The sequence below is a fragment of the Brachyistius frenatus genome, unplaced genomic scaffold (genome assembly GCF_029030835.1).
Source record: "Brachyistius frenatus isolate BFR_SWC_R1_liver_20210118 unplaced genomic scaffold, ASM2903083v1 Contig_68, whole genome shotgun sequence".
Taxonomy (NCBI): domain Eukaryota; kingdom Metazoa; phylum Chordata; class Actinopteri; family Embiotocidae; genus Brachyistius; species Brachyistius frenatus.
This window is the reverse complement of record NW_027210667.1, coordinates 1,094,177-1,113,964: the sequence shown is the minus strand read 5'-3', so window position 1 is coordinate 1,113,964 and position 19,788 is coordinate 1,094,177. Positions and strand designations below refer to the sequence as shown.

The 19,788-nt window shown below is 39.9% G+C and overlaps 2 protein-coding genes across 2 annotated transcripts in view; one reads left to right on the top strand and one right to left on the bottom strand.

The window, feature by feature from the left end:
- Nucleotides 1–19,788, top strand: part of nbeab (neurobeachin b) — a 185,485-nt gene that overhangs the window by 113,972 nt on the left and 51,725 nt on the right. The window contains exons 38-40 of the mRNA XM_069707305.1: nt 341–465; nt 8,972–9,118; nt 14,398–14,534. Of these exons, the coding sequence (XP_069563406.1) occupies nt 341–465; nt 8,972–9,118; nt 14,398–14,534 (409 nt within the window). The remainder of the gene's footprint in view (nt 1–340; nt 466–8,971; nt 9,119–14,397; nt 14,535–19,788) is intronic.
- On the bottom strand, nt 15,177–17,598 carry mab21l1 (mab-21-like 1). The gene has a single exon (XM_069707300.1). The coding sequence runs from the start codon at nt 17,192–17,194 to the stop codon at nt 16,115–16,117; it is 1,080 nt and encodes a 359-aa protein (XP_069563401.1). The 5' UTR covers nt 17,195–17,598; the 3' UTR covers nt 15,177–16,114.

Here is a 19,788-nt window from a genome sequence, read left to right as displayed (position 1 = left end):
CATGGCTCCACATACGCAGGGAGGGGGCTTGTTTTATAGGCTCATGCCTCAACCGCCCCAAGACCCCGATCATTAAACCCCACGCTGGGTTCCTACCTTTGATTTACAAGACTTGTTAAAAAACATTGTAAAGAAGGAGGCAAGCTGTGCCATTTATACTTGTAATTTGATGCTGTATTTGTTAATGGGAGTACCTGTGATTTATGTGTGCTGCGGCTGCTGCTGCTCCCCGCTGTTCTGGTGCTATAGGCTTTAGCAGAGCTACCATTACTGGGCCTCAGACGATCACTGAGGAGTGTTTGTTATATCTAACCTGACTGTCCTCTTGTCTTTGTCGTAGTCAGCTCCACGACTTCTGGCGTCTCGATTTCTGGGAAGATGATCTGCGGCGGAGGCGGAGATTTGTCAGAAATCCCTTTGGCTCCACCCACTTAGATATCACATGCAAGTCCCTGCAGGAGTACGGTGAGTTTATCATTTCCTTGTGGAATTGGTGTATTTTTAGTTAAACCCATCAGAAGTAGGGCACTGAATTTTCATAGACATCAATACCCCATATTAAATGCAGAATTTCGGTGTTTCCCCGGTTTGTCCACATAGTTTAGCATACTGCTTAGCATTCATTTTATAGGTAACATTATTTATGAGTCCTGCGAATTGAACATGACACATCCATTTTATTGCACTTTTTATTTCCATCACAACATTTACTCAAGAACAAATTGGCTCTCTCCCTTTATTGTTTTCTTCTCCATGTCTGAAACTTTTCTTACTGACCCGGGCAGACCAGCGGTGGTGCCCACCACCTTGTGTCAATTTTGCCTTCCATCATGTAACACATGACTTTTAACATAAAGCTGCTCAGTGCTATTAAGATCCCACCTCTCGCCTGCCTGTCATCGAACAGCAGGGCAAAATGTTTGAAGGCACAAGTTTGAATGTACTGATTCTGAAATTAATGGAGTAAGCACCTTTTTGACTTTATAGAAAATAGAAAGCAGGTGATGCATTGTGGTCAGGGTAGCCTTTTTTTTTTCATAGTGGCAGTGGACACAATCATGACAGTGTTCCCTGACCTCATTGTGTCTCCGTGTTGAGCTACTGAAGTAGACCACTGGCTGGGTTCAAAATGTCATCTGGCCACTTTCAGCTCTTGCTCTGGCATGGCTGCCGTACAGTATGTACATCATGGCAGCTCTGTAGATAAACACATGCCAGCTGCTGCCTCGGCGGCAGGTGGTCCTCATATAAGTCACGCAAGCAATAATTTCACCTTCTGCTTCAGATTTTTTGATGGTTCCATATTTGTATCCACAAGCTCACAAGCTTGATTTCATTGTAGGCAGGACTCAAGTCAACAAATGTTACTTTTGCAGCTTTAACCTGCTTAGATGCTTTTAAGAACTTAAAGAGAAATTGCATTGCATTGCATCACCATTGCCCACCAGTAAATAAATGCCATTAAACCTGTAAAACGCATCAAAACATCAACAGAAAGCTGCCCTCCCACTCCTGCAGCATTCTACGCCTCGCTGTTGATCCATGTTTTCAGGATGTTCCAAACAGTCCTCATCTCAATAATAACTAATGATATGCTCGGGCTTCAGCTGACGTGTTTTTGGTCCCTATTGTAATGTGATTTTGACATGTATTCATTATTTTGTTCTTATAGGAGTTGCTTATTTAATTTGATAAGACTAAGAAATATACCAAATTAAAGATCCATTCACTTCAGTCAATTTCAATAAAAGAAAACGTTCGATTTATATTTCAGCAGTAGAGCAACATAGAGGGTATGTTGGGGAAATATTATGACTAATCCTTCTCATTTACCCTGCAGCCCCATAGACTATGCGTTTTTAATTAATTAAAGAAAACTGCCTATGAAATGCCTCTAAAAAGATTATTTTGATAGTATAAAAACATAAAACACTCAAAATACATATGTACCTGTATACTTAATAATGTGGAGGAGAAGAATGTACCACTAAGACCAACAAAGTCTATTTCTTCCATTTTCCTTTGCTCCATCTATTAGCGTTGTCCATTAGCATTAACCATTAGCATTGACCATTAGCATCGCTCATCGGCGCCTTTACCCACTGTGCTGTTGCTCAAGTTGATAAATGTATGTATTATCTTGTTTCGTGACTTATCTGACAGACATCCACAAAAATACTTAACATATCATTTAGTGCATCAGTTCACCAGAATATGTTTTTGAGCAATCAGTTTTGTTTCTGCTGTTTGACATTAGAGCCCCACTGTAGTTGACTTGAAGTCCTGCTGGCATGTGGTGCTTTTAATGAGCAGAATAATGAATAAACTTGTGAAAGGGATCGCCTGCAGTCGGATGGCCCTCGTGCGCCCCACGAGAGGTGAGCTGCACTTTCAGGTTTTTTTCCAGCAGGCTTTGATGTGTTCGCACGCGGAGGCCAGGTTTCGTCATGAGCTAAGATGAGAAAGATATTTTTATTCTTTGTTGGAGCTTCAGTAGTTTTTGTTGGCGGGGACAGTTGGCAGTTTTTGTTTTTATGTCTTATGACACTTTGTGTTTTTTAAAGAATAATCTCTTTTAATTAACATTGTATTAAAGATAGGACCTGGTGCAGAGGTTCAGGGGTTGGCTATCCATTTGTCATAACATCCAGACTTTGTTTCTGGGATTTGACAGGGACACTATAGAACTTTTTTAGTAGGTTACTGGCTGCATAGGGCCCACAGTGGAAAAACAAAAAGAGGCTTGTTTGAGGTGGCCCTTAGGACTCATTATGAACGCTTTAAAATCTGGGACTATCGGAAAAACCAGCAGGTTGTCCAAACCGAATACACAGTTTGTAGTTTGACAACAGGATATGACAATGTACACTGAGGCAGCATCGTGACTTTGAAGAGGGCAGACTTACAGCGTTGTGTTCAGAGCAAACGTCAGTCTTTCAAACTCACTTGGGTTCAAATGAAAACGTACTGGAGGGATGTTTATGAACATTTCAGTGAGTGGCTTGCGTCGTTTTTGACAACACCTTTTTGAGTCTTCTGTGTTTTCTCTTTCATATTGAGAGACAAAAAGGTGTTTTTGTTTTATTGCCATTTTAGAAGTTGAATTAATTTATTCATTTGTTATTTGGATTTCTAACTTAACCACTTGTGTTGTTTTTTTTGAAAGCTAATATTGATATTTTTAGATTAAGGTTGCCATTGGGAAATTTTTACCTCTTTGCACCAAAAGTTTTAGTAAAAAAGTTCTCTGCTTTTCTCAAAATATCTGAGTAATACTCAAATTAACATTTTTTTTTCCTCAAATTCAATACACAAATACTGAAGATAAACCTTTTTTTTTTTTTTTTTTTTTAAATCAAGCCACACAGGTGCATCGGTGTAACCTTTGTAATCACTTTTGTACAATGAGTGTGACCGTGTGTGCGTGTACAGTCACGGACTTGTGTGATGGGAGGTTAAACTCTGCCTTTAAACTCTGCCTCGTTGTCTATTAGCACCATTGACAGCTTAGCCAGCACATTCTGTCTCTGCCCTCCGCCTGTAATAACCTGCCCTGTTACAGCCAGCCTCCGCCCAGTATCAGAGTATATTGTTAGGTGATTGGAATTGGGCAAGCATGAAATGGAAGTCACGTTAATATTGATCCAAATGTTTAACGGGGTGTTTTACCTCCGGGTGTCCTTGCTGTCTCATTTCAGGTGAACAGCTTCTCTCTGAGCTGATTCCCTCAGGCGGAGATCTTTATAGCTCTTTACTGCAGCAGAGGCGGCCTCGTGATGCCATATTAACCTTCTCCAGCTACATAATCAAGCATATTAAACTGACAAATGACGTCACAATATTAGCTAACATGCAAATCCTGACGTTTGATTGCAGACTTTCATGAAACACATGCTACTGCCTGACGTTCAGGTCCAGATGTGGGGACTATCAGACGTGGTTCTTACTGTTTTGATGGAGAGAAGATGAGATTGTTTGTAACCTCTGGCAGCACAGTAGACACGCACTGCACATCTCAGGATATTAGATAAAGATCGCCACAAGAGGAAGCGTCTGCGCTGTATAAACGCCCTTACATCAAAGTTATAATGTTTACTTTTACAGACTCAAAACATATACGCATGGCTTGCATCACAGGAAGTATGAAGCTGTCATTTCTTCCCCTTTATTTCATCTCTCAGTGCAGAGGAAATAAAAGTGAAGAGACAGAGGGCAGAATTTCATCTCCCTCTCGGTAGTGCGGTCGCCCGACGAGGACTCTTTCTCTCCATGTGGAATGTGGAGAGGGAGCGTAGGAGGACAGGATCTGAAACAGATAGAGTCTAGGAAATGGAACAGATATATTTAAAACATTCTGTAGCGCTCGCATCGAGCGGATGTCGGAACGAGTGCGCAAAACACTGATATGAATTGTAGTGTAATGATAGTGTAGTAAATAAGCTATGGAACCGAGGCACCTACTAATCCATGCTCTCTATGCAGATCTGACAGAATGAGATGTAAAACTGAATCATCCATTCAAAAGTTACGTTGATTTTAAATCTGTGTTCAGAAAGAGGTCGAGATAGCTGTGGATCGTTCGCTGTGTCCGAAACGTTACCCGTCATATAAGTCGACAAATATTCAGTGATTTCTACAAGTGTTTGGCCTTTTCCAGCATATTATCCAGTGATGAAAACCTTTCAAAATGAGCAACTGGAGGTATTTTGTGTTTTACTCGGATGTGTTTTTTTTCTTTTCTTGAAGAAGAAGAGATACCCATGCAACTTAGCTGCAGCTTTGGCAAAAACATAATGTTGTGGATTTCTTTTTGACAAATCACATAAAGTGCTTGAGCTCAGGTGTACGGTACAAATGAAACTTGCAAAAACACACATGCTCACCAGCTCCACTGAGGCTTTAAAAATGTAAGGCCAGTTCCATAAAACTCTTCATGTCGTAAGATATAAAACATGGACCCCAGACAGTGGTATTACTGTGAATTCCTTGGCCTTTCAACTCGTATCTGTTCTTCACTGTAGCCGATAATAAAACTACTGAAAACGTCAATATTTTCAAAGTCTTAGCCTTTATCGGAAATCTTGAAGTTTATTTGAATTTGATTTTTAGATGTACACAAAAGTTTTTTCAATTTGTTTTCATAAACCCGTATTTGTTTGTTCTCATTAAATACAATATCTGCCTTGTTGTGCATATTGCTTTTTATCCGCACTTCAATCCAGAACAACAACGCAGCCTTTCAGCAACGACTAAACAATTTAGTTAAGGCAGTAAAGTAGTTTATATTAAGATTCTCTGATTCCAGGATGAAACTATGAGTCTGAAAAATTATTTTTGTCCTATTATTAACCAGGCAAGTATATTTTCAGGAATATTGTGTCACCGCGGGCAATTCATAGACACCCCGGAGTGAGTTCAGGACTGTGCATCCAAGTTGAACCCCAGTGTAGCGCGTTCAGGGGCGGCCTCCGTTGGTGACAGCAGGCAGGTCTTCATCAGCCTCCAGTGAGGTCACGAAAGCTCTGCAATGCACTTTACTGAGTGTAATTAGTGCACTCTGAGGCGGTTTCAACTCAGTGATTGAACAAGAGGACCCGGGAGACTGGTGATTGTTGGCTTCTCCTGGCAGTGTTCCCGAAGAGCTTGAAAGCAAAACATGAAATAAAACTGCTGTGATACTGAGAAGCCAATGAAAGTAGCTTTTCACAGACTGCTGCAACTTAAATGCGTAGATGCTAGCTGATGTAGCGTTATTGTATTGTGACACTGCACAGACAACATTATTTTCCTTGATTAGTATCAATTATATCAAGTGAATCTTGGTTGCAAATGAACATTTAACAAAATTTAGGAGACAAATTCAACTCAATTCACAGCTTGTTAAAACTAAACTGTACATCTTCATTTCTATTTTGTGGTAGTTTTGGAGGTTTTCGTAATTTTGTGTATGATAACACGAAGACCAACACAAGAGTCTGCTGAAGATTAGTTCAATATTCTTTTGATCATATAATAGTAATTTATGGTGAAAAACCAGTTCGGTTTTATTTTTATGGTGAAATTTAAACGTAAACTCAAAGTATGTACCAAATCCAATTTCCCCTGTACCAAGAATGGTTTGTATTAATTCAATTTACGCATTCAACCGCCTCCGAAAGGCTAAATAACAACACCACGACTTTTCTGTGTCAAAATCTAAGAATACATTTACAAATCTTGCTGAAAGTGGCGCCACTCGGCGGCTCAACGGCTGATTCCTTTTCAGCATTGAAAGGTTCTTTGGACTGGTTTTTTTGGACCTTCTAGCCAAAGTCAAAATTTCGAAATTGCACTCATTGTTATTGCAAAAATCAGCAGCCAAGGAGTCTGAATCTGTCTGCGTCGAGCTCGTCTTTGTGCCTGTGCTTACGTTGCTAAGCACAGGCTAATTCTATTTCTAAAATATTTAAATTAAAAAACAAAATTTGATATCATCGTAATGAGATGGTGTGTTTAGTAACTGTTGTCTGTAATAAGTTGAAAACAAATTATTTTTTTCCACTTAAACTAGTTGGAGTGCAATTTTTAGGCCTTTCAGTAATGCTCATACCACAGTTTGTAAATCAGTGACGTAAAGAAAGAATTTCAGCTTCTCACACCAAGAAACAAATGAAAGACCAAGAGACCAAATTTCAATCCTCCAGTAGGTGATGATGGACTTCGTATCGACGTTACCCTGCACGTGTCTTTCTTCTTTTTAAATTTCAGGTCACTCATGATTTTTAAAGGACCTTTCTCTTTGTTCATACAGTGGTCACGGGTGAGCACATGAAGAGGCTGGTAATGAGTCTGCCTCGACACCACCGCTCACTCCTGTAATAGTGACGAATGGCGACTCTTCTCTCAGCAGCGCTTTTAATACAACAGTGTCTCCATGTCGGCGGGCCATCACTCATGAGACGATCGCTTTCCATGTCAGCACATTTTCTCCTTCATGTCATAGCTCTTCATTTCTTGTTATTTATAACCATATTATTTTTTTCTGCGAGGACTAAATTGCATTGTGGTTAAAGCTGAGTTCAGTCCTCTGCCTTGCATTGTTGCCGCCCTACGACAGTTGATGTTGGTCATTTGCGTGTAGAAATCAGCGTGGTTTATTTGGTCTACTCGACCCGGCCCAGACATGCCAATCAGAACATCAGCCGGTCTGCTGAGGTTTCTGTCATTTACGCTGAGCATAATGATGGTTTACAGAATTACAGTTTTAAGTTTCACTCATTCTGCTTTGATTTCTGACCGCTGGCTGGCTTTTGCCTTTAACATTACACAGAATTCATTTCCGAGCCGCTCAGACTTCTTCCCTCCGCCTGATGAAAGCACTCCAGATATGAGACAGAGCAGGAAGCAGACTTTTTTCTCGGTAGTAGTGTTGACAACAGTCAAATGTGACCTCTTCAAGACAAGGTACATGTTCCTCAGGGAGGGAGAGGCGAATTAAGAACTGTGCTGAAAGGAAACATGTCAGACGGGTGTCAGCCACCTCCCATTTCTTGATCTGTATTCTTCCTTTCGCACACACAGACTTCTCCTCTGCTTATTTCCTACGTTGGACTTCAGAAAGACCAACTCGCATAAACGTTTTGAGCAGCTGCGTGGCAGGCCCACGTTGGAGATGTGCTGATTTAAGCTGATAAATGTGTTGCTAGACCTCTTTGTTTTTCAGGATGTATGAGCACATCTTTTTCAGTGAGCAAGCTCCACTACATCCATATGATGAAGTCCTGGTGTTAGCAGCCTCCTAATTGCGCTGTCTGTTCAGTCTCACTCTTGTCAAGCCTCCAAAAGGAGCAAATGATATCTCTAATCTACTATGAGCTGGAGATGTATCCTCCGACTCAGCTGTTGGTCTTTTAAGAGACAGTGTTTCATTGTTGACCTTGTCTAAAAATAAAAGCTGAAACACCTCTGATGTTCAACCACTCGAAATGTGTTCAGTGAACGAACACGTAGCCTGACACTCTTTCATACGCTATGGCAAGTACATTAGTGTGCATTTCATATCAGGTTCATCCTGCATCGTTGTGTATTTCATGCTGAGACTCTCTATGCTTTATTTAGCTTTTTATATGTATAAATATATATATAAATATATAGATTTATATATATATATATTTTTGCTAAAATACTCCTTTACAAGTAAAAGTTCCGAATGAAAAATTGTACTTACTTCAAGGGAAAGTATTTCAATATGAGCAGTGGTTTATATATTATGATATAGGGCATCATTAGATGATCTATCTTAAGCATCCATGTGTTAGCAGCATGTTACTGCAGTAGCTGATGCAGGTGGAGCCACTTTGAACTACTTTATATCCAATTTAAAAAAAAAAAAAAACGGGAAAACAGATAAATCTGAAGGTTTGTCAGATTATTACTGAGAGGAAAGAATAAAAAAAAACAAAGATCAAAGATTCACAAATCTGTTTTCAGTTTTTAGAGCTTTCCTCTAATCTTAGATTTTTGGTGAAACCATGTGAGGAGTTTTGAGGGAAAAAGCACTGTTTGGTAGAACTGTTAACAACTCAGCTATCTGAAATATGACCACAGCTACAATGTTTGGAAAACACCGGATTAAACTGTAACAATGTGTTGTAATTAAAAAGCTTGTTATATTAACTATTGTGTTAAATATTTCCGTGAAAATCAACTAAAGCTGCCAAATAAAGGTAGTGGAGTAAAAAGTGCAATATTTTCCTTTGAACTGTGGAGTGGAAGTATAACGTTACTTTTAATGGAAATACTCAAGTAAAGTATAAGTACTTTGAAATTGGACTTCAGTACAGTACTTGAGTGAATGTGCTTAGTTACCTTCCATCACTAGAACCTGGCCCCTGGAGTAGACCATTGGTAGTTCAGCTGAGTTATCAATACTGAGCATTAGAGGCCAAAGAACAACACTTAGTGTTCTCTCTTCCCATATTTGTTTTGACAGGCTCGGAGGAGGATGAGGTGGTCAAGTCCAAAACGGTCTTCCGCGGCCCGACTGTTGCCAGTCAGAACCCTGAGACAGAACTGCTGCTGGAGGGAGACGATGATGTCGTCAGCCTGCTGCAGGAGAAGGAGATGGACAACCTGGGTGGTAAGTCAGCGCACCGGCACTCCTATTAACCCCCAGTCAAGATCACCTCTGCGGCATCAACGCCTGTCTTTTATCTGTCTTCATCCTGGTAGCTGGCGTCGTTAATGTGTGATTAATGTCAGTGCAACAAATGATTTGGATCAGTGTGGAGTCATTTCTTACGCTTATTAAATTACACTGGTAACAGGAGAACTGGAAGGGAACACTTTGAAATATTTTGCATTTTGGCATCAGAATCTATTTTTATGACGTATTTGTGGTCAGGGTTTATTGGTTGGCTTCTGTAGTTCACCTTCAATGCAGATCTGGAGTCAAAGGCTTTCTCTCAGTGTTCTGATCTAGTCGGCTTTGCTTAAGTTCAACAGTTGCACACCGTTTCAATCTGATAAGCCTCCTCTCCTTTTTGTTTGGGTCTCTTTAGCTCTGTTGCTTCCATGCATGTTTATGTCCAAAGGCAAGTCTTCTAAACTGTCAACTAACACTAGAAATATGATCAATCCAGATGTGTCGCTATTTTTCAAGCAATTAGTAATTAAAGGTGCGGCTTGGTAATGTTTAACTTTACAATATGTTTAACTTGTCATTCAACCTAAATATGTTCCATCAATACTGACAAAGCATTAATATGTAGTAAAAACGCTGCTGTCTGATGTCTATAGTGTCAGTCAATACACTCAAATAAATCCATAATAAAGTGTCACATAAGACAGTTCATAACACAACTCTTTTCATCCTGATACTGACCTCTTAAAATCATAATAACACAATCAAATACACATATTTTCCATACATATTTTAACATAATTAATGAATTGTTTGAGTGTTAGAAATTAGTCGATCCAACTTGGTATTAATGTTTTTCACAAATATAATCCATTCCATGGAAAATGTGAAATATGGTATTACTTTTCCCAATTATACAAATATTATTTGTTAAACAGTATTTTAGCTGAACCTGGAAAGACTATGCAAATAAAACTGCATATAATATATATTTTCTGCATGGAAGAGGGCAGACAACATCTTCATTATCCTGCACTCAAACTAACCCTTGTTTTAAAATCATTTGACCCTTACCAGTAAAGGAAAGGCCAAGACAACATTAAAACTTCAACCATCTTGGATTTATTTCACCCCTGTGATTGCGTTTGGATTTTTATGCAGTATCTTTACCCAGTTTGTTGGACACGATTCGGTGAATAGTGTAACTTACTGCCAAGCTGACTGTTGCCCAAACCTTCTGTAATTTATCCGACTTCAGGCTCTGTGTGTTAATCTGCTTGTCACATAACTGTCAGGGCTTTAAAAGGTAAGTTATCCAGAGTTTACTTGAGTTTTGAGTGAAGAGAAAATCCTACAATAAAGTCAAATCTTCACCGGACACCTCGTGCAAATAATTGGTGGTACACATTAGCAGAGTCTGTCAAGGGTTTTAATTCCCCCCCAAAATAGGCTTTGATATTAGAATATAAAGTTATACTTACACCTGACAGTCCCTCCTACAATCCAGTGACAAAAAGAAAAGAAAGCAGTAAAGAAGTGAACGTATCAGTTTCTCTGCTTGTGGTGAGAGCCAATCAGTCTTTGTTGTTCCTGGATGCTGTTTTATTTTGTATTAGTGGCTACTTGAGATCATGTGAAGGAACATTCACTGCTTCAGTTCTTTATATACATTTTAGGCAGCTGACGTGTGTATTAAAAGATGTGTTTAAACGATATCTGATCTTGAGGTTTTCCTATTGTCAGAGAATTCGCTAAAACTATCTGGATTGTCATCAAGACTAACAAAACTGAACAGGAAAATTGGAAGGTGGTCTCATTATAATGTTATAGATCGTGTTACTGCGACCTACAATTAAAGTTATTCACAGTCAATGAGGCAAACTTAGTTCTTCAAACTAGGCGGTTTATTTGATGTGTCACAGGTTTTATTGCCTTCAGTTGACATTTGTAATGTTGCCGAAATGTCTTTGTGGGATTCGGGCTGTTACTGAAAAGCATGTCAGTAACAAATATCAATGAATTTATGTAATGGATTCTTTCCAGGTAGAAACTATGACCGAAAATGTATGTAAAAAAAAAAAAAAAAAAAAAAAAGATGGTGCAGAACCCTCAAGACCAGACATTTAGATAAACATCTGTGTTTCATAGTTGTACATGTCCCAGTAGTTATGACCCAGTATATGAAGCTCAGTCTGAAGCAGTGAAATCCCCTCTAAGATCCAACAGATGAATCTCGGGGGAGGAGACTAACCCCTCCTTCTTGTCCGAGGGCCAGCAGGCAGCCAAACACTCCATGTCTGTCAGATGAACACAACGTGGGCTGATCTAAAGAGAAAGTCAACGGCTAGCATACAAACTGAATGTTTTCTCCCCAGAGAACTAATAATGACCTCGTACTGAACAGAAACGCTGACGTTGAATATTTGTGATACGTTTATGATGTGTGAGCTTGCAGGCAGTTACAGACTATTTTTTTTTTTGTACATGTTGAATCAAAGTTGAGTTCACGTTTTGACCGATAGGGGATCTCCCTCACACTGTAACATCCGGGTAATGTTTTCACCAGGATTCACTGTCTGTGTTTGCCCTGTATCTAATCTCAGGCATGAACAGCCTTAATGAGAGATCTGGGACAAGATCCCTGTCAACAACAGTGCTCCTCCTGCCAGCCGCTGGGTCAGTACTGGCTGCTGCTGCCAAGGGGGCGGCGCCTGCGCTCATGGGCTCAGGCAGTAGTGGTTACTGAACCTATGATTAGTTTTGCTCCCCCACAAACACTGGGAATGCTGCCTGTGCTTGGGCTGGCATTTAAACAAACCATTCTGCATGCACGCATTGTAGCCAAAAAAACAAAAAAAAAAGAAAGGAAGAAAGGCATGTGAGAGAAAGGAACAGAGGAGTCTGACTTCTCACGTCAAAGAGGAGTCTGTAGATTTGACTGGTCTGCTGGCATACCGGAAGCATGTCAGTATACCATAAAGTGTGGTTTAGCAGCCACAACCATTTTGTTTTGCCTTAATCTAGCCTCCTTGTATCCATTTAAAGTCCCCACTCAGAGTGCCGAGCCAAGGAGTGATGACATGTTTATAAAAGAGGGAAACCGACACAACATTTGTGAAACTGTAATCTCAGAAGAAATGAGAGGAAGACAAGGTGTTGCTCTGATTTTTGTTGTTCCACAGTGTGTTATTTTATTTCAAAGGTCTGCAAATCCTTTCTAGATATAAACATTTGTGTCTGACCGTATATCTACTAAAAGTCCTTTTTCTAAGTAAACGATACTGCCCACCCACTTCCCCTTGTATTCCTCTCATGAAGTAAAATATAAAAACACTAATCAAACACTGCTTTCCAGTATTGTGGGCAATAATATACCCATCTTCTCCGCAGTTTTCCCAAACTCCCACCACACTGAAATTAGACTTTTCATCACCTCATTAAATCGGCCTGTCATCTGAAAAATATTTGCATTTTTATGAAAAGAAAGAATCAAACAGGCGTTTGTGTTTCAGGCCGTGTTCTCTACACAGGCCCTCATCCGGTGTAACTCATCCTCTGTAACTTGCCCTTAATTTCATTATTCTCGTGTAAACATTTTAATGCTATATAGCCTAATTATGGAAGGATCCCTGAGGGGATTACTGCCTAATCCTCTTCCTGCCCATGAGCAATGGATCCTGTGGCTTAATGCTTCAGGCTGGAGCATCTCTCTCACTGTGTGCGGAGCCAGTCAGGGGCTCCAGCCCTACAAGTGGTATGGTTTGTAAGAAGTGGATTGGCTTTTAATTTATAAGAACTGGAGTGAACATAAACACAGTCTACTTTTATTTGATCTGAAACGGTTTGCACCAGAAAATAGTCCAACTTGAAGAATAATTAAATGTTATTGTTATTATTATTATTATTATTTTTTGTATTAATATTATTGCTATTTTTGCATAAATACTTGCACTGCTATTGATTTTCTCTCTCTCTCTCTCTCTCTCTCTATCTTCTATTGTTTAATAAATGCACTAAACGTTATCAGACATGCAGAAAAAACAGGCTGAGGTTACTGGTTACTCATATGGAGCTTGTAAGCAACGTGTAGCGTCTGCGCTGATAGCATCAGCAGATAAAGATCACCGTTAATGGACTCGAGCAACACTGAGAGAGAAAAAAAAAAAAAAAAAAACATCCAAGGAGGGCGGTTTAACTGTGCAGCCTGCAAGAGCGATGAAGGGGCGCTCAGGGAGTTGAGACCGAAATCCACTTGTATTCCTGTAACACTATCGGCCATAATTGGCCGAGGAACGCAGATTAAGATTGATGAGACATTAAAGTGGCTCTTTGGAGTTTAAGGGATCGATAAATATCCTGATTTGGAGAGCTTTCGTTCGAGGGCAGACAAATCACTGTAACGATACTCCACAGCGACACGGATCTGAGAACATGGAGGATGAAGCAGGGAGGAGGGGGAGGGAGGGAGGAGACTGAAATAAAGATGTGATCACTATCAGCTGACCAGGGTCACAAACCCACCTTCACATTCTGCACAATGATTTGGACTTGAAAACAAGCTTTAGTATTTAAGTTTTATTGTGGACCCATACTCGAAGGAGTCTTTATAGTGAGCCTATGTGATGTGAATGATCTGTAGGCATAATAGCCATTTTAAAGCAGTCTTAACTAAATAGTTTCAATTCATATTTTATCCCTGTACAGTAAATACAATCTAATGATATGACCATGTGAGGGAAATAAGGAATTATTTTATTTCGCTTAATTAAAACAAAATCCTTAATAGTGGCGAATGTGTGCGTTATAATCCGATCAGATCGTAACACCTCTTTGTATAATCCGCGTATCGCTGCTTCACAAACTGCTATTCGGCCTATGTTTTGATTGCACCTCTATAAACCCGATGAAGCCACTGTAACCTATTTTGCGGGCATGGACGTGCAACGAAAACGAAACAGCAACGAAAAAAGGGCGTTCAAACATTGTCGTTTTGTTGCGCCTAAATATGACCAAAAATGTAGAGTTTCCCAGGGCCGTCATGATCCGTAATTTTTGACTGAACTGCAATAATGCATTTCAAAATTCCCTTGTCTTTTTAAACACAACACAAGCCCGCAGCAGTCTGCGAACAGGCCGCTGGCGTGACGGAAACCACTGCTGCGCATTGATCAGTTTTACAGCATTAACCTTAGCTTCGCTTTATTTAACATAAATAGGTTATTATATTTTTCTTTTGCACCGATTAAGCTTGTGGCCGCCCTCTCTGCTCTCTGCAGGCCCAGTGGTCCTGAGCAGCCCGGCCCAGCTCGTTGCCCCCGTCCTGGTGGCCCGGGGGACTCTGTCCATCACCACCACTGAAATCTACTTTGAGGTGGACGAGGATGACCCTGCCTTCAAAAGGGTCGACTCAAAGGTAAGTAACCTGCAAGCAAGTGTGCAGCCCAAGTTTAAGGCGGGCAGTTGGGTTTCCGACAAGTTTCACTGGGTTTTTTTTTGGTTTTTTTTCCCCCACACACGGACAGGTTTATTTACTATAAAACACAATCGTTGGTACATCATGAAAAAGCGAGGATTTACACGCTTGTAAAAGAGAACCTTGCGCTTTTTCACACTGTCTTTATTTCTGTTATGTTCATATTTTTTGTTTGTTTTAATCTGCTGTATTATTTGTACATTTTTAAAGAAAGTTGCGTGATCATTTTCCGAGACCTGCTCTTCCTGCAGGATCAGCTATCAAACAGTTATGAAAAGTAGAAATTATACGACGTTAACAGGTTATCCACCTCATGTTAAAACAAATTACGCGAGCTTTTTGGTACAGGGGGTTGTGTTTAAAAAAAAAAAAAAAAAACCAAACTGTTCTGCAGTTAGAGATCCGTTTAAATGTTGTATAAAAGTTGTTTTAGTTTTTTTTCCTATTTTTTTTTTAAGTTGTCAAAATGTAGAAAACCTACAAGAGCCTGAGACCCCGGAATTAAAGATTCCACTATACTATTATTGCACTGCCTACTTCACTGTCAAATACACATTTAATAAAACCATAATGGGACACAAATATAAAACAGCTCGTTTTATTAGCTCTTTAAATTAGATCAAAGACAGAAATAAAAAAATCAGATCACAGATGTTATAATCCAGTGTATTTCAAGTGCATTTTTTCCAATTAAACTGTAATATATATATACTATATATATATATATATATATATGTTCTCATTTTTTTTTTTTTTTAATCATGTAGGCCTAAGCATGGTAGAGAAAAAACAACAACTCAAAAATGTTCGACTACTTTTAAATAATAATTCAAGTAAATTGATGGAATGTTTTCAATGTATAACAAATGTCTGTACGCCTTTACCATCAAAATGTAAACTTTAAAAAATTAGAAAATGTCCATCGAAACAGGTGAATCAGACTACCACCAATGCAAGTATAAATTAATAATGTTTCTACCAGATAAAGAAAAAGTTCAGAAGTAGATTTAAACAGGTGGATCCTATTTACGTGTCACAGAACAACATTCACAATTTCAGACCACTTGAATCACAATCTATGAATGTATTTACAGTATAAAATGTACAGATGTATGTTTTTATTTTTCCAAAGTTTGTCACTGGGCTTTATTTTAAAGCATCTAATAGGATTTAGGCAGCCGTGTGGCACGGGGAGGAAAGGAGACCACTGTTGTGAGGTGACCTCTTGGATTCATTGTGGCCAATAATTTAAAACTTGCTCCTAAATATTGACACCACCAAAAGGTGCAGGGGGATACCGGCAAACTAAATTGTTTAAAAAAAAATAATAATAATAATCTTGAAACAGGCTAGGCCAAAACATATTCAACAACAGGGGACAGTCACGTTTCACAAGACTTTGCAAATTGGCTGGCAATATTTTCTCAGTCCGTTTATGAGCTCGTTAGGCCTCTAACACAATTTTTTTTTTTTTTAAGACGAGGTGAACTAACATTTTTTTTTTTTTTTTTTTTTTTACCTCAGAGTTTCTCCAAGCTTTTGGGGTTGGTCAGTATTTCTCTTGCCAGTCGCCAAGTCTGTTTGGCTGCGTTCTCTAGAGCAGAGTGAGGTTTTCCTTGAAACAGGTCTAAATTAGGGAGGAAATAATGCGGGCACCTTCTGCACTGCAAACACGAAATAAGCTGCAATAGTATCCCGTTCAGGCGGTCGCCGAGGCAGTTCTCGTCCCAGTCCGACTCCCTGGGATGCTTCTCACACTCGTAGGAAACCAAAGTCTTCATGTGGTAGTTGTTCAGAGGTTGTCCGGGCAGTTCGAGGTGACGGTCTCGCAACGCTTTGAGGACTGACAAGCATTTCTTCCTGCATCCACCCAGCAGCAGCCGGTTCTCGGCCTCGGCGAACTGCAAGACCCAGGCGTCGCTCTCTGCTGAGCTCTGCTTTCCGTTCAGGGAGTAGCACTCTTTGGATAAAAGATTGAAACCTTCCGCTTTGACTTCTGCCACTCTGTTAGGTCCCGGCCAGGGGATGTGAGGCAGAGGCCAGTGCGCAGCGCTTCGTGGCCAGATGCCAGTGCACTTGAAAGCCGGCGTGATTTGCACCACATATCTGTCTCTAATACGCAGCTTCACTTCGCTCGTGTCAGCGACCATTTTGACAACATCTCTGTAGCTGCATTTGTCTACTGCCTGCGCCACCAGTGTCTGAAATCTCGACCGGATCTTGCGCGCAGAGAGGTAACCGGAGGCTGTGATGAATTCAACCCAGAGAGACATGCTTCTCTTGCGGCCGTCGCTGAGCTTGAGGACGGCGCAGCCCGGGAGAGACCCGTCATCCACAAAGTTGAATACTCCCATCTGGTTCAGATAGAGCACAACCTCGAACTCGGTGGGCGAAATGACCTCCAGTCCCTCGAAACGATTATCCATCTCGCTGAGAGAGCTGATGAAGCGGGGCTCCTGCACCTCGACCTCCTTCAGGACATCCGAAACCACCTTGCACACCTCCCGGATGCTCTTGGAGATGGCTGCCTTTCGAGACTGACATTTCTCGTTGTAGTATTTGTTGAGGTGATACACCAACTTTGCCTGAGCGGCTATCATATTAGGGCAGAGATCCGGGTTATACACCGGAGTCTCGCAGTAAGCCGAGGGATCCAACGCGGCTGTTTGTACGGGAGCCAATTTTAGAGAAGAAAGAAAGCTATCTAAAAAGAAAAAAAAAAAGTCGATTTAAAAACCAACTATTCAAAGCTGTGCTCAGAGCACATGCGTAACAATCATATCACAACATTCACAGCTGTTGTGCCGGAAACTGCATTGAAGGGCTCGAAGCGAGTCCTCGAAATGATCAGGACGGCGTGATTAAAAGTCCATTTCAGCCTCGTTCAGTAGCCGAGAAAAACGCCCGTTTCGTTCTTCCCCGATCACTGTGCCAGTTAGGAGTCCGCGTAATTACGCAGAGTGGAGTGTGCCCTCCTGACGCAGACGCCCGGTGTTGCTGTGTTTTACAACAGGGACACACACACACACACACACACACACACACACTCTTTATTATAAGGGAGGAGTTGAAACCAAGATGTCCAATCGCTGTCCAATGCGTCACCGCAGTTTATCGAAAACAAATTCATCCCCGGGTGTTATATACAAGTAAAAGTACAGGTACTAGTAGTGTATCGAGGAGCGGAAGTACACCTACGCATTTGGGGAGAAGGAAAAAATAATTTTCACTACGTTACGTTGCTTTTTTTCTTGGACCGTATCTTCTGCTTTTTTAGTCCGCTATATTGAATCATATATGAAACAGTAGGTGGGTTTAGAATTGTTTAGTTTTTATGCATTCTGATAATAAAACAATTCCATTTGCCATATTATTTAAACCTTTTCTTTTTCTGCAGCTAATTTCTTAAACACAAGGCACAATCGATACACTGAAAGGCATTTTTATTTCATTATGTTTTTGTACATTTTGTTTTGAAATAATATTTTGATATAATAAAAATGAATGATCTAGTTGATCAATTAGACCTTTCAGATCAATTAAATGTATTGATCAGTCTGATGAGGTATTACTTTTATTTCTGAAAGATTAAAAAGTTAGAGTGCCATTTATATTTAGTGTTTATATGTGCAACATAGAGTATAATGTATGTGATTAATAAGAGTTCATATCTAAAGTTTATAGATCCAGCTTGAGTGTTAAAGTGCAAATTGAGAAGGTCTATTTGGTTTTCAGTTTGTTTGATATTGCATATTGTGATCAGTGAGCAACAATGTTACAAGTCAGCAATTTCCAGACATTTAATTAACGTATATTGTAAAAGCACCAAAAATATATAGGCCTTGATGTAAGTGTTGTAAACTTGACATATATGACTTTCTTTTTTTTTCTTTTTTTTATAAAAACAGCATTATTGTATTTACTAAACAAGATCGAAATGATTTGTTTTCAAATACCCAACAGAAGAAGATTGTATAAATGAGTGAATGTGTCGATATATGTATTATTTAAGTCTTAAATTGCTTGTAATGTTGAACAGTATTGAAGTTGTTACTCTTTGTTCTCAGTATTTAAGATAATTATTCAAATAAATAAAATAATCATTTGCGTTCTGAAATCCCTTATTGGTACTGGTAAAACATATATATAATGTGTATATATATTAACAAATGGATAATATTAAGAAATGGATAATAATAAGAGCGACAAAAGTAACAGCAAAAAATACAGTTTGAAAAACAACAACATGAAAACAAATTTAATGCGGACTGACATGGTTGAGTATTTTATAGAAGGTCCCATGATCCACAAAAAAAGGGCTCTTGCATCTCCACTAAACCCTCTCTGGCTCTCATCACCGCACTGGCACTCCTTCTCACAGGGTACAGTGCATGCTTTGAAGAGGACTTCAAAAAAGATGATGCTGCATGGATCAGATAAGGAACACAAAGGCATTTACACTCATCTCTGCTCTACTGAGAACTGCATACAACTCGACATTATGAGGGCAAACCGCTGCTCGTCAGCTCCTGCTCTCACGACACGGACGCGGCTGAGCGGGAGGTGGCGTCTGCGGGAAAGGACCTTGATAGATAGGTGACTCCCATTATTATCACAGCCTGTCATGAGCACACTGCCAGTAGCTGCTTGGCAAGACCAGGTGATGATTTAACACTGTTACCAGGTAGAAATCGCAGATAAGAAGTAGCTGTTTTTAACAATATATTTGTAATTGTGCCACATGGTACACATTTAGATAAAGGTTTATTTTAGAATTAAATAATATGATTCCTATAGGCTCGTTTTTGTCACATTCAGGTCTGTTTAAATTTCACTGCCCCAAACTGTTACTTTTATTGGGGTATTTCTGGAGGACATGGAGGACATTATGGAAGGTTTTCATGTGGTGAGAGGTAGCTAAAAGCCTCTTCCTCTCTCTGGCTTTGATAGTCTTTTCACTCACTCTCTCCCACTGTCTGTGGCCCAGCAGGTACTTGCCTTTTATTGAAACCAGACTAGCCTCACTTTCCAGGCTATCTCGCTCCAAGTCAGATACCTACGAATCCAGTTGCACCTCTCGAGTTTGTACTCCGGCCTTTGGCCATCCCTATGCGTGATAGAAGGGGGGCTTTTCATTGAGATTATCACCTCTGAATCTAAAGCATGTGGCTGCAGAGATCTTACAGTAACTCAA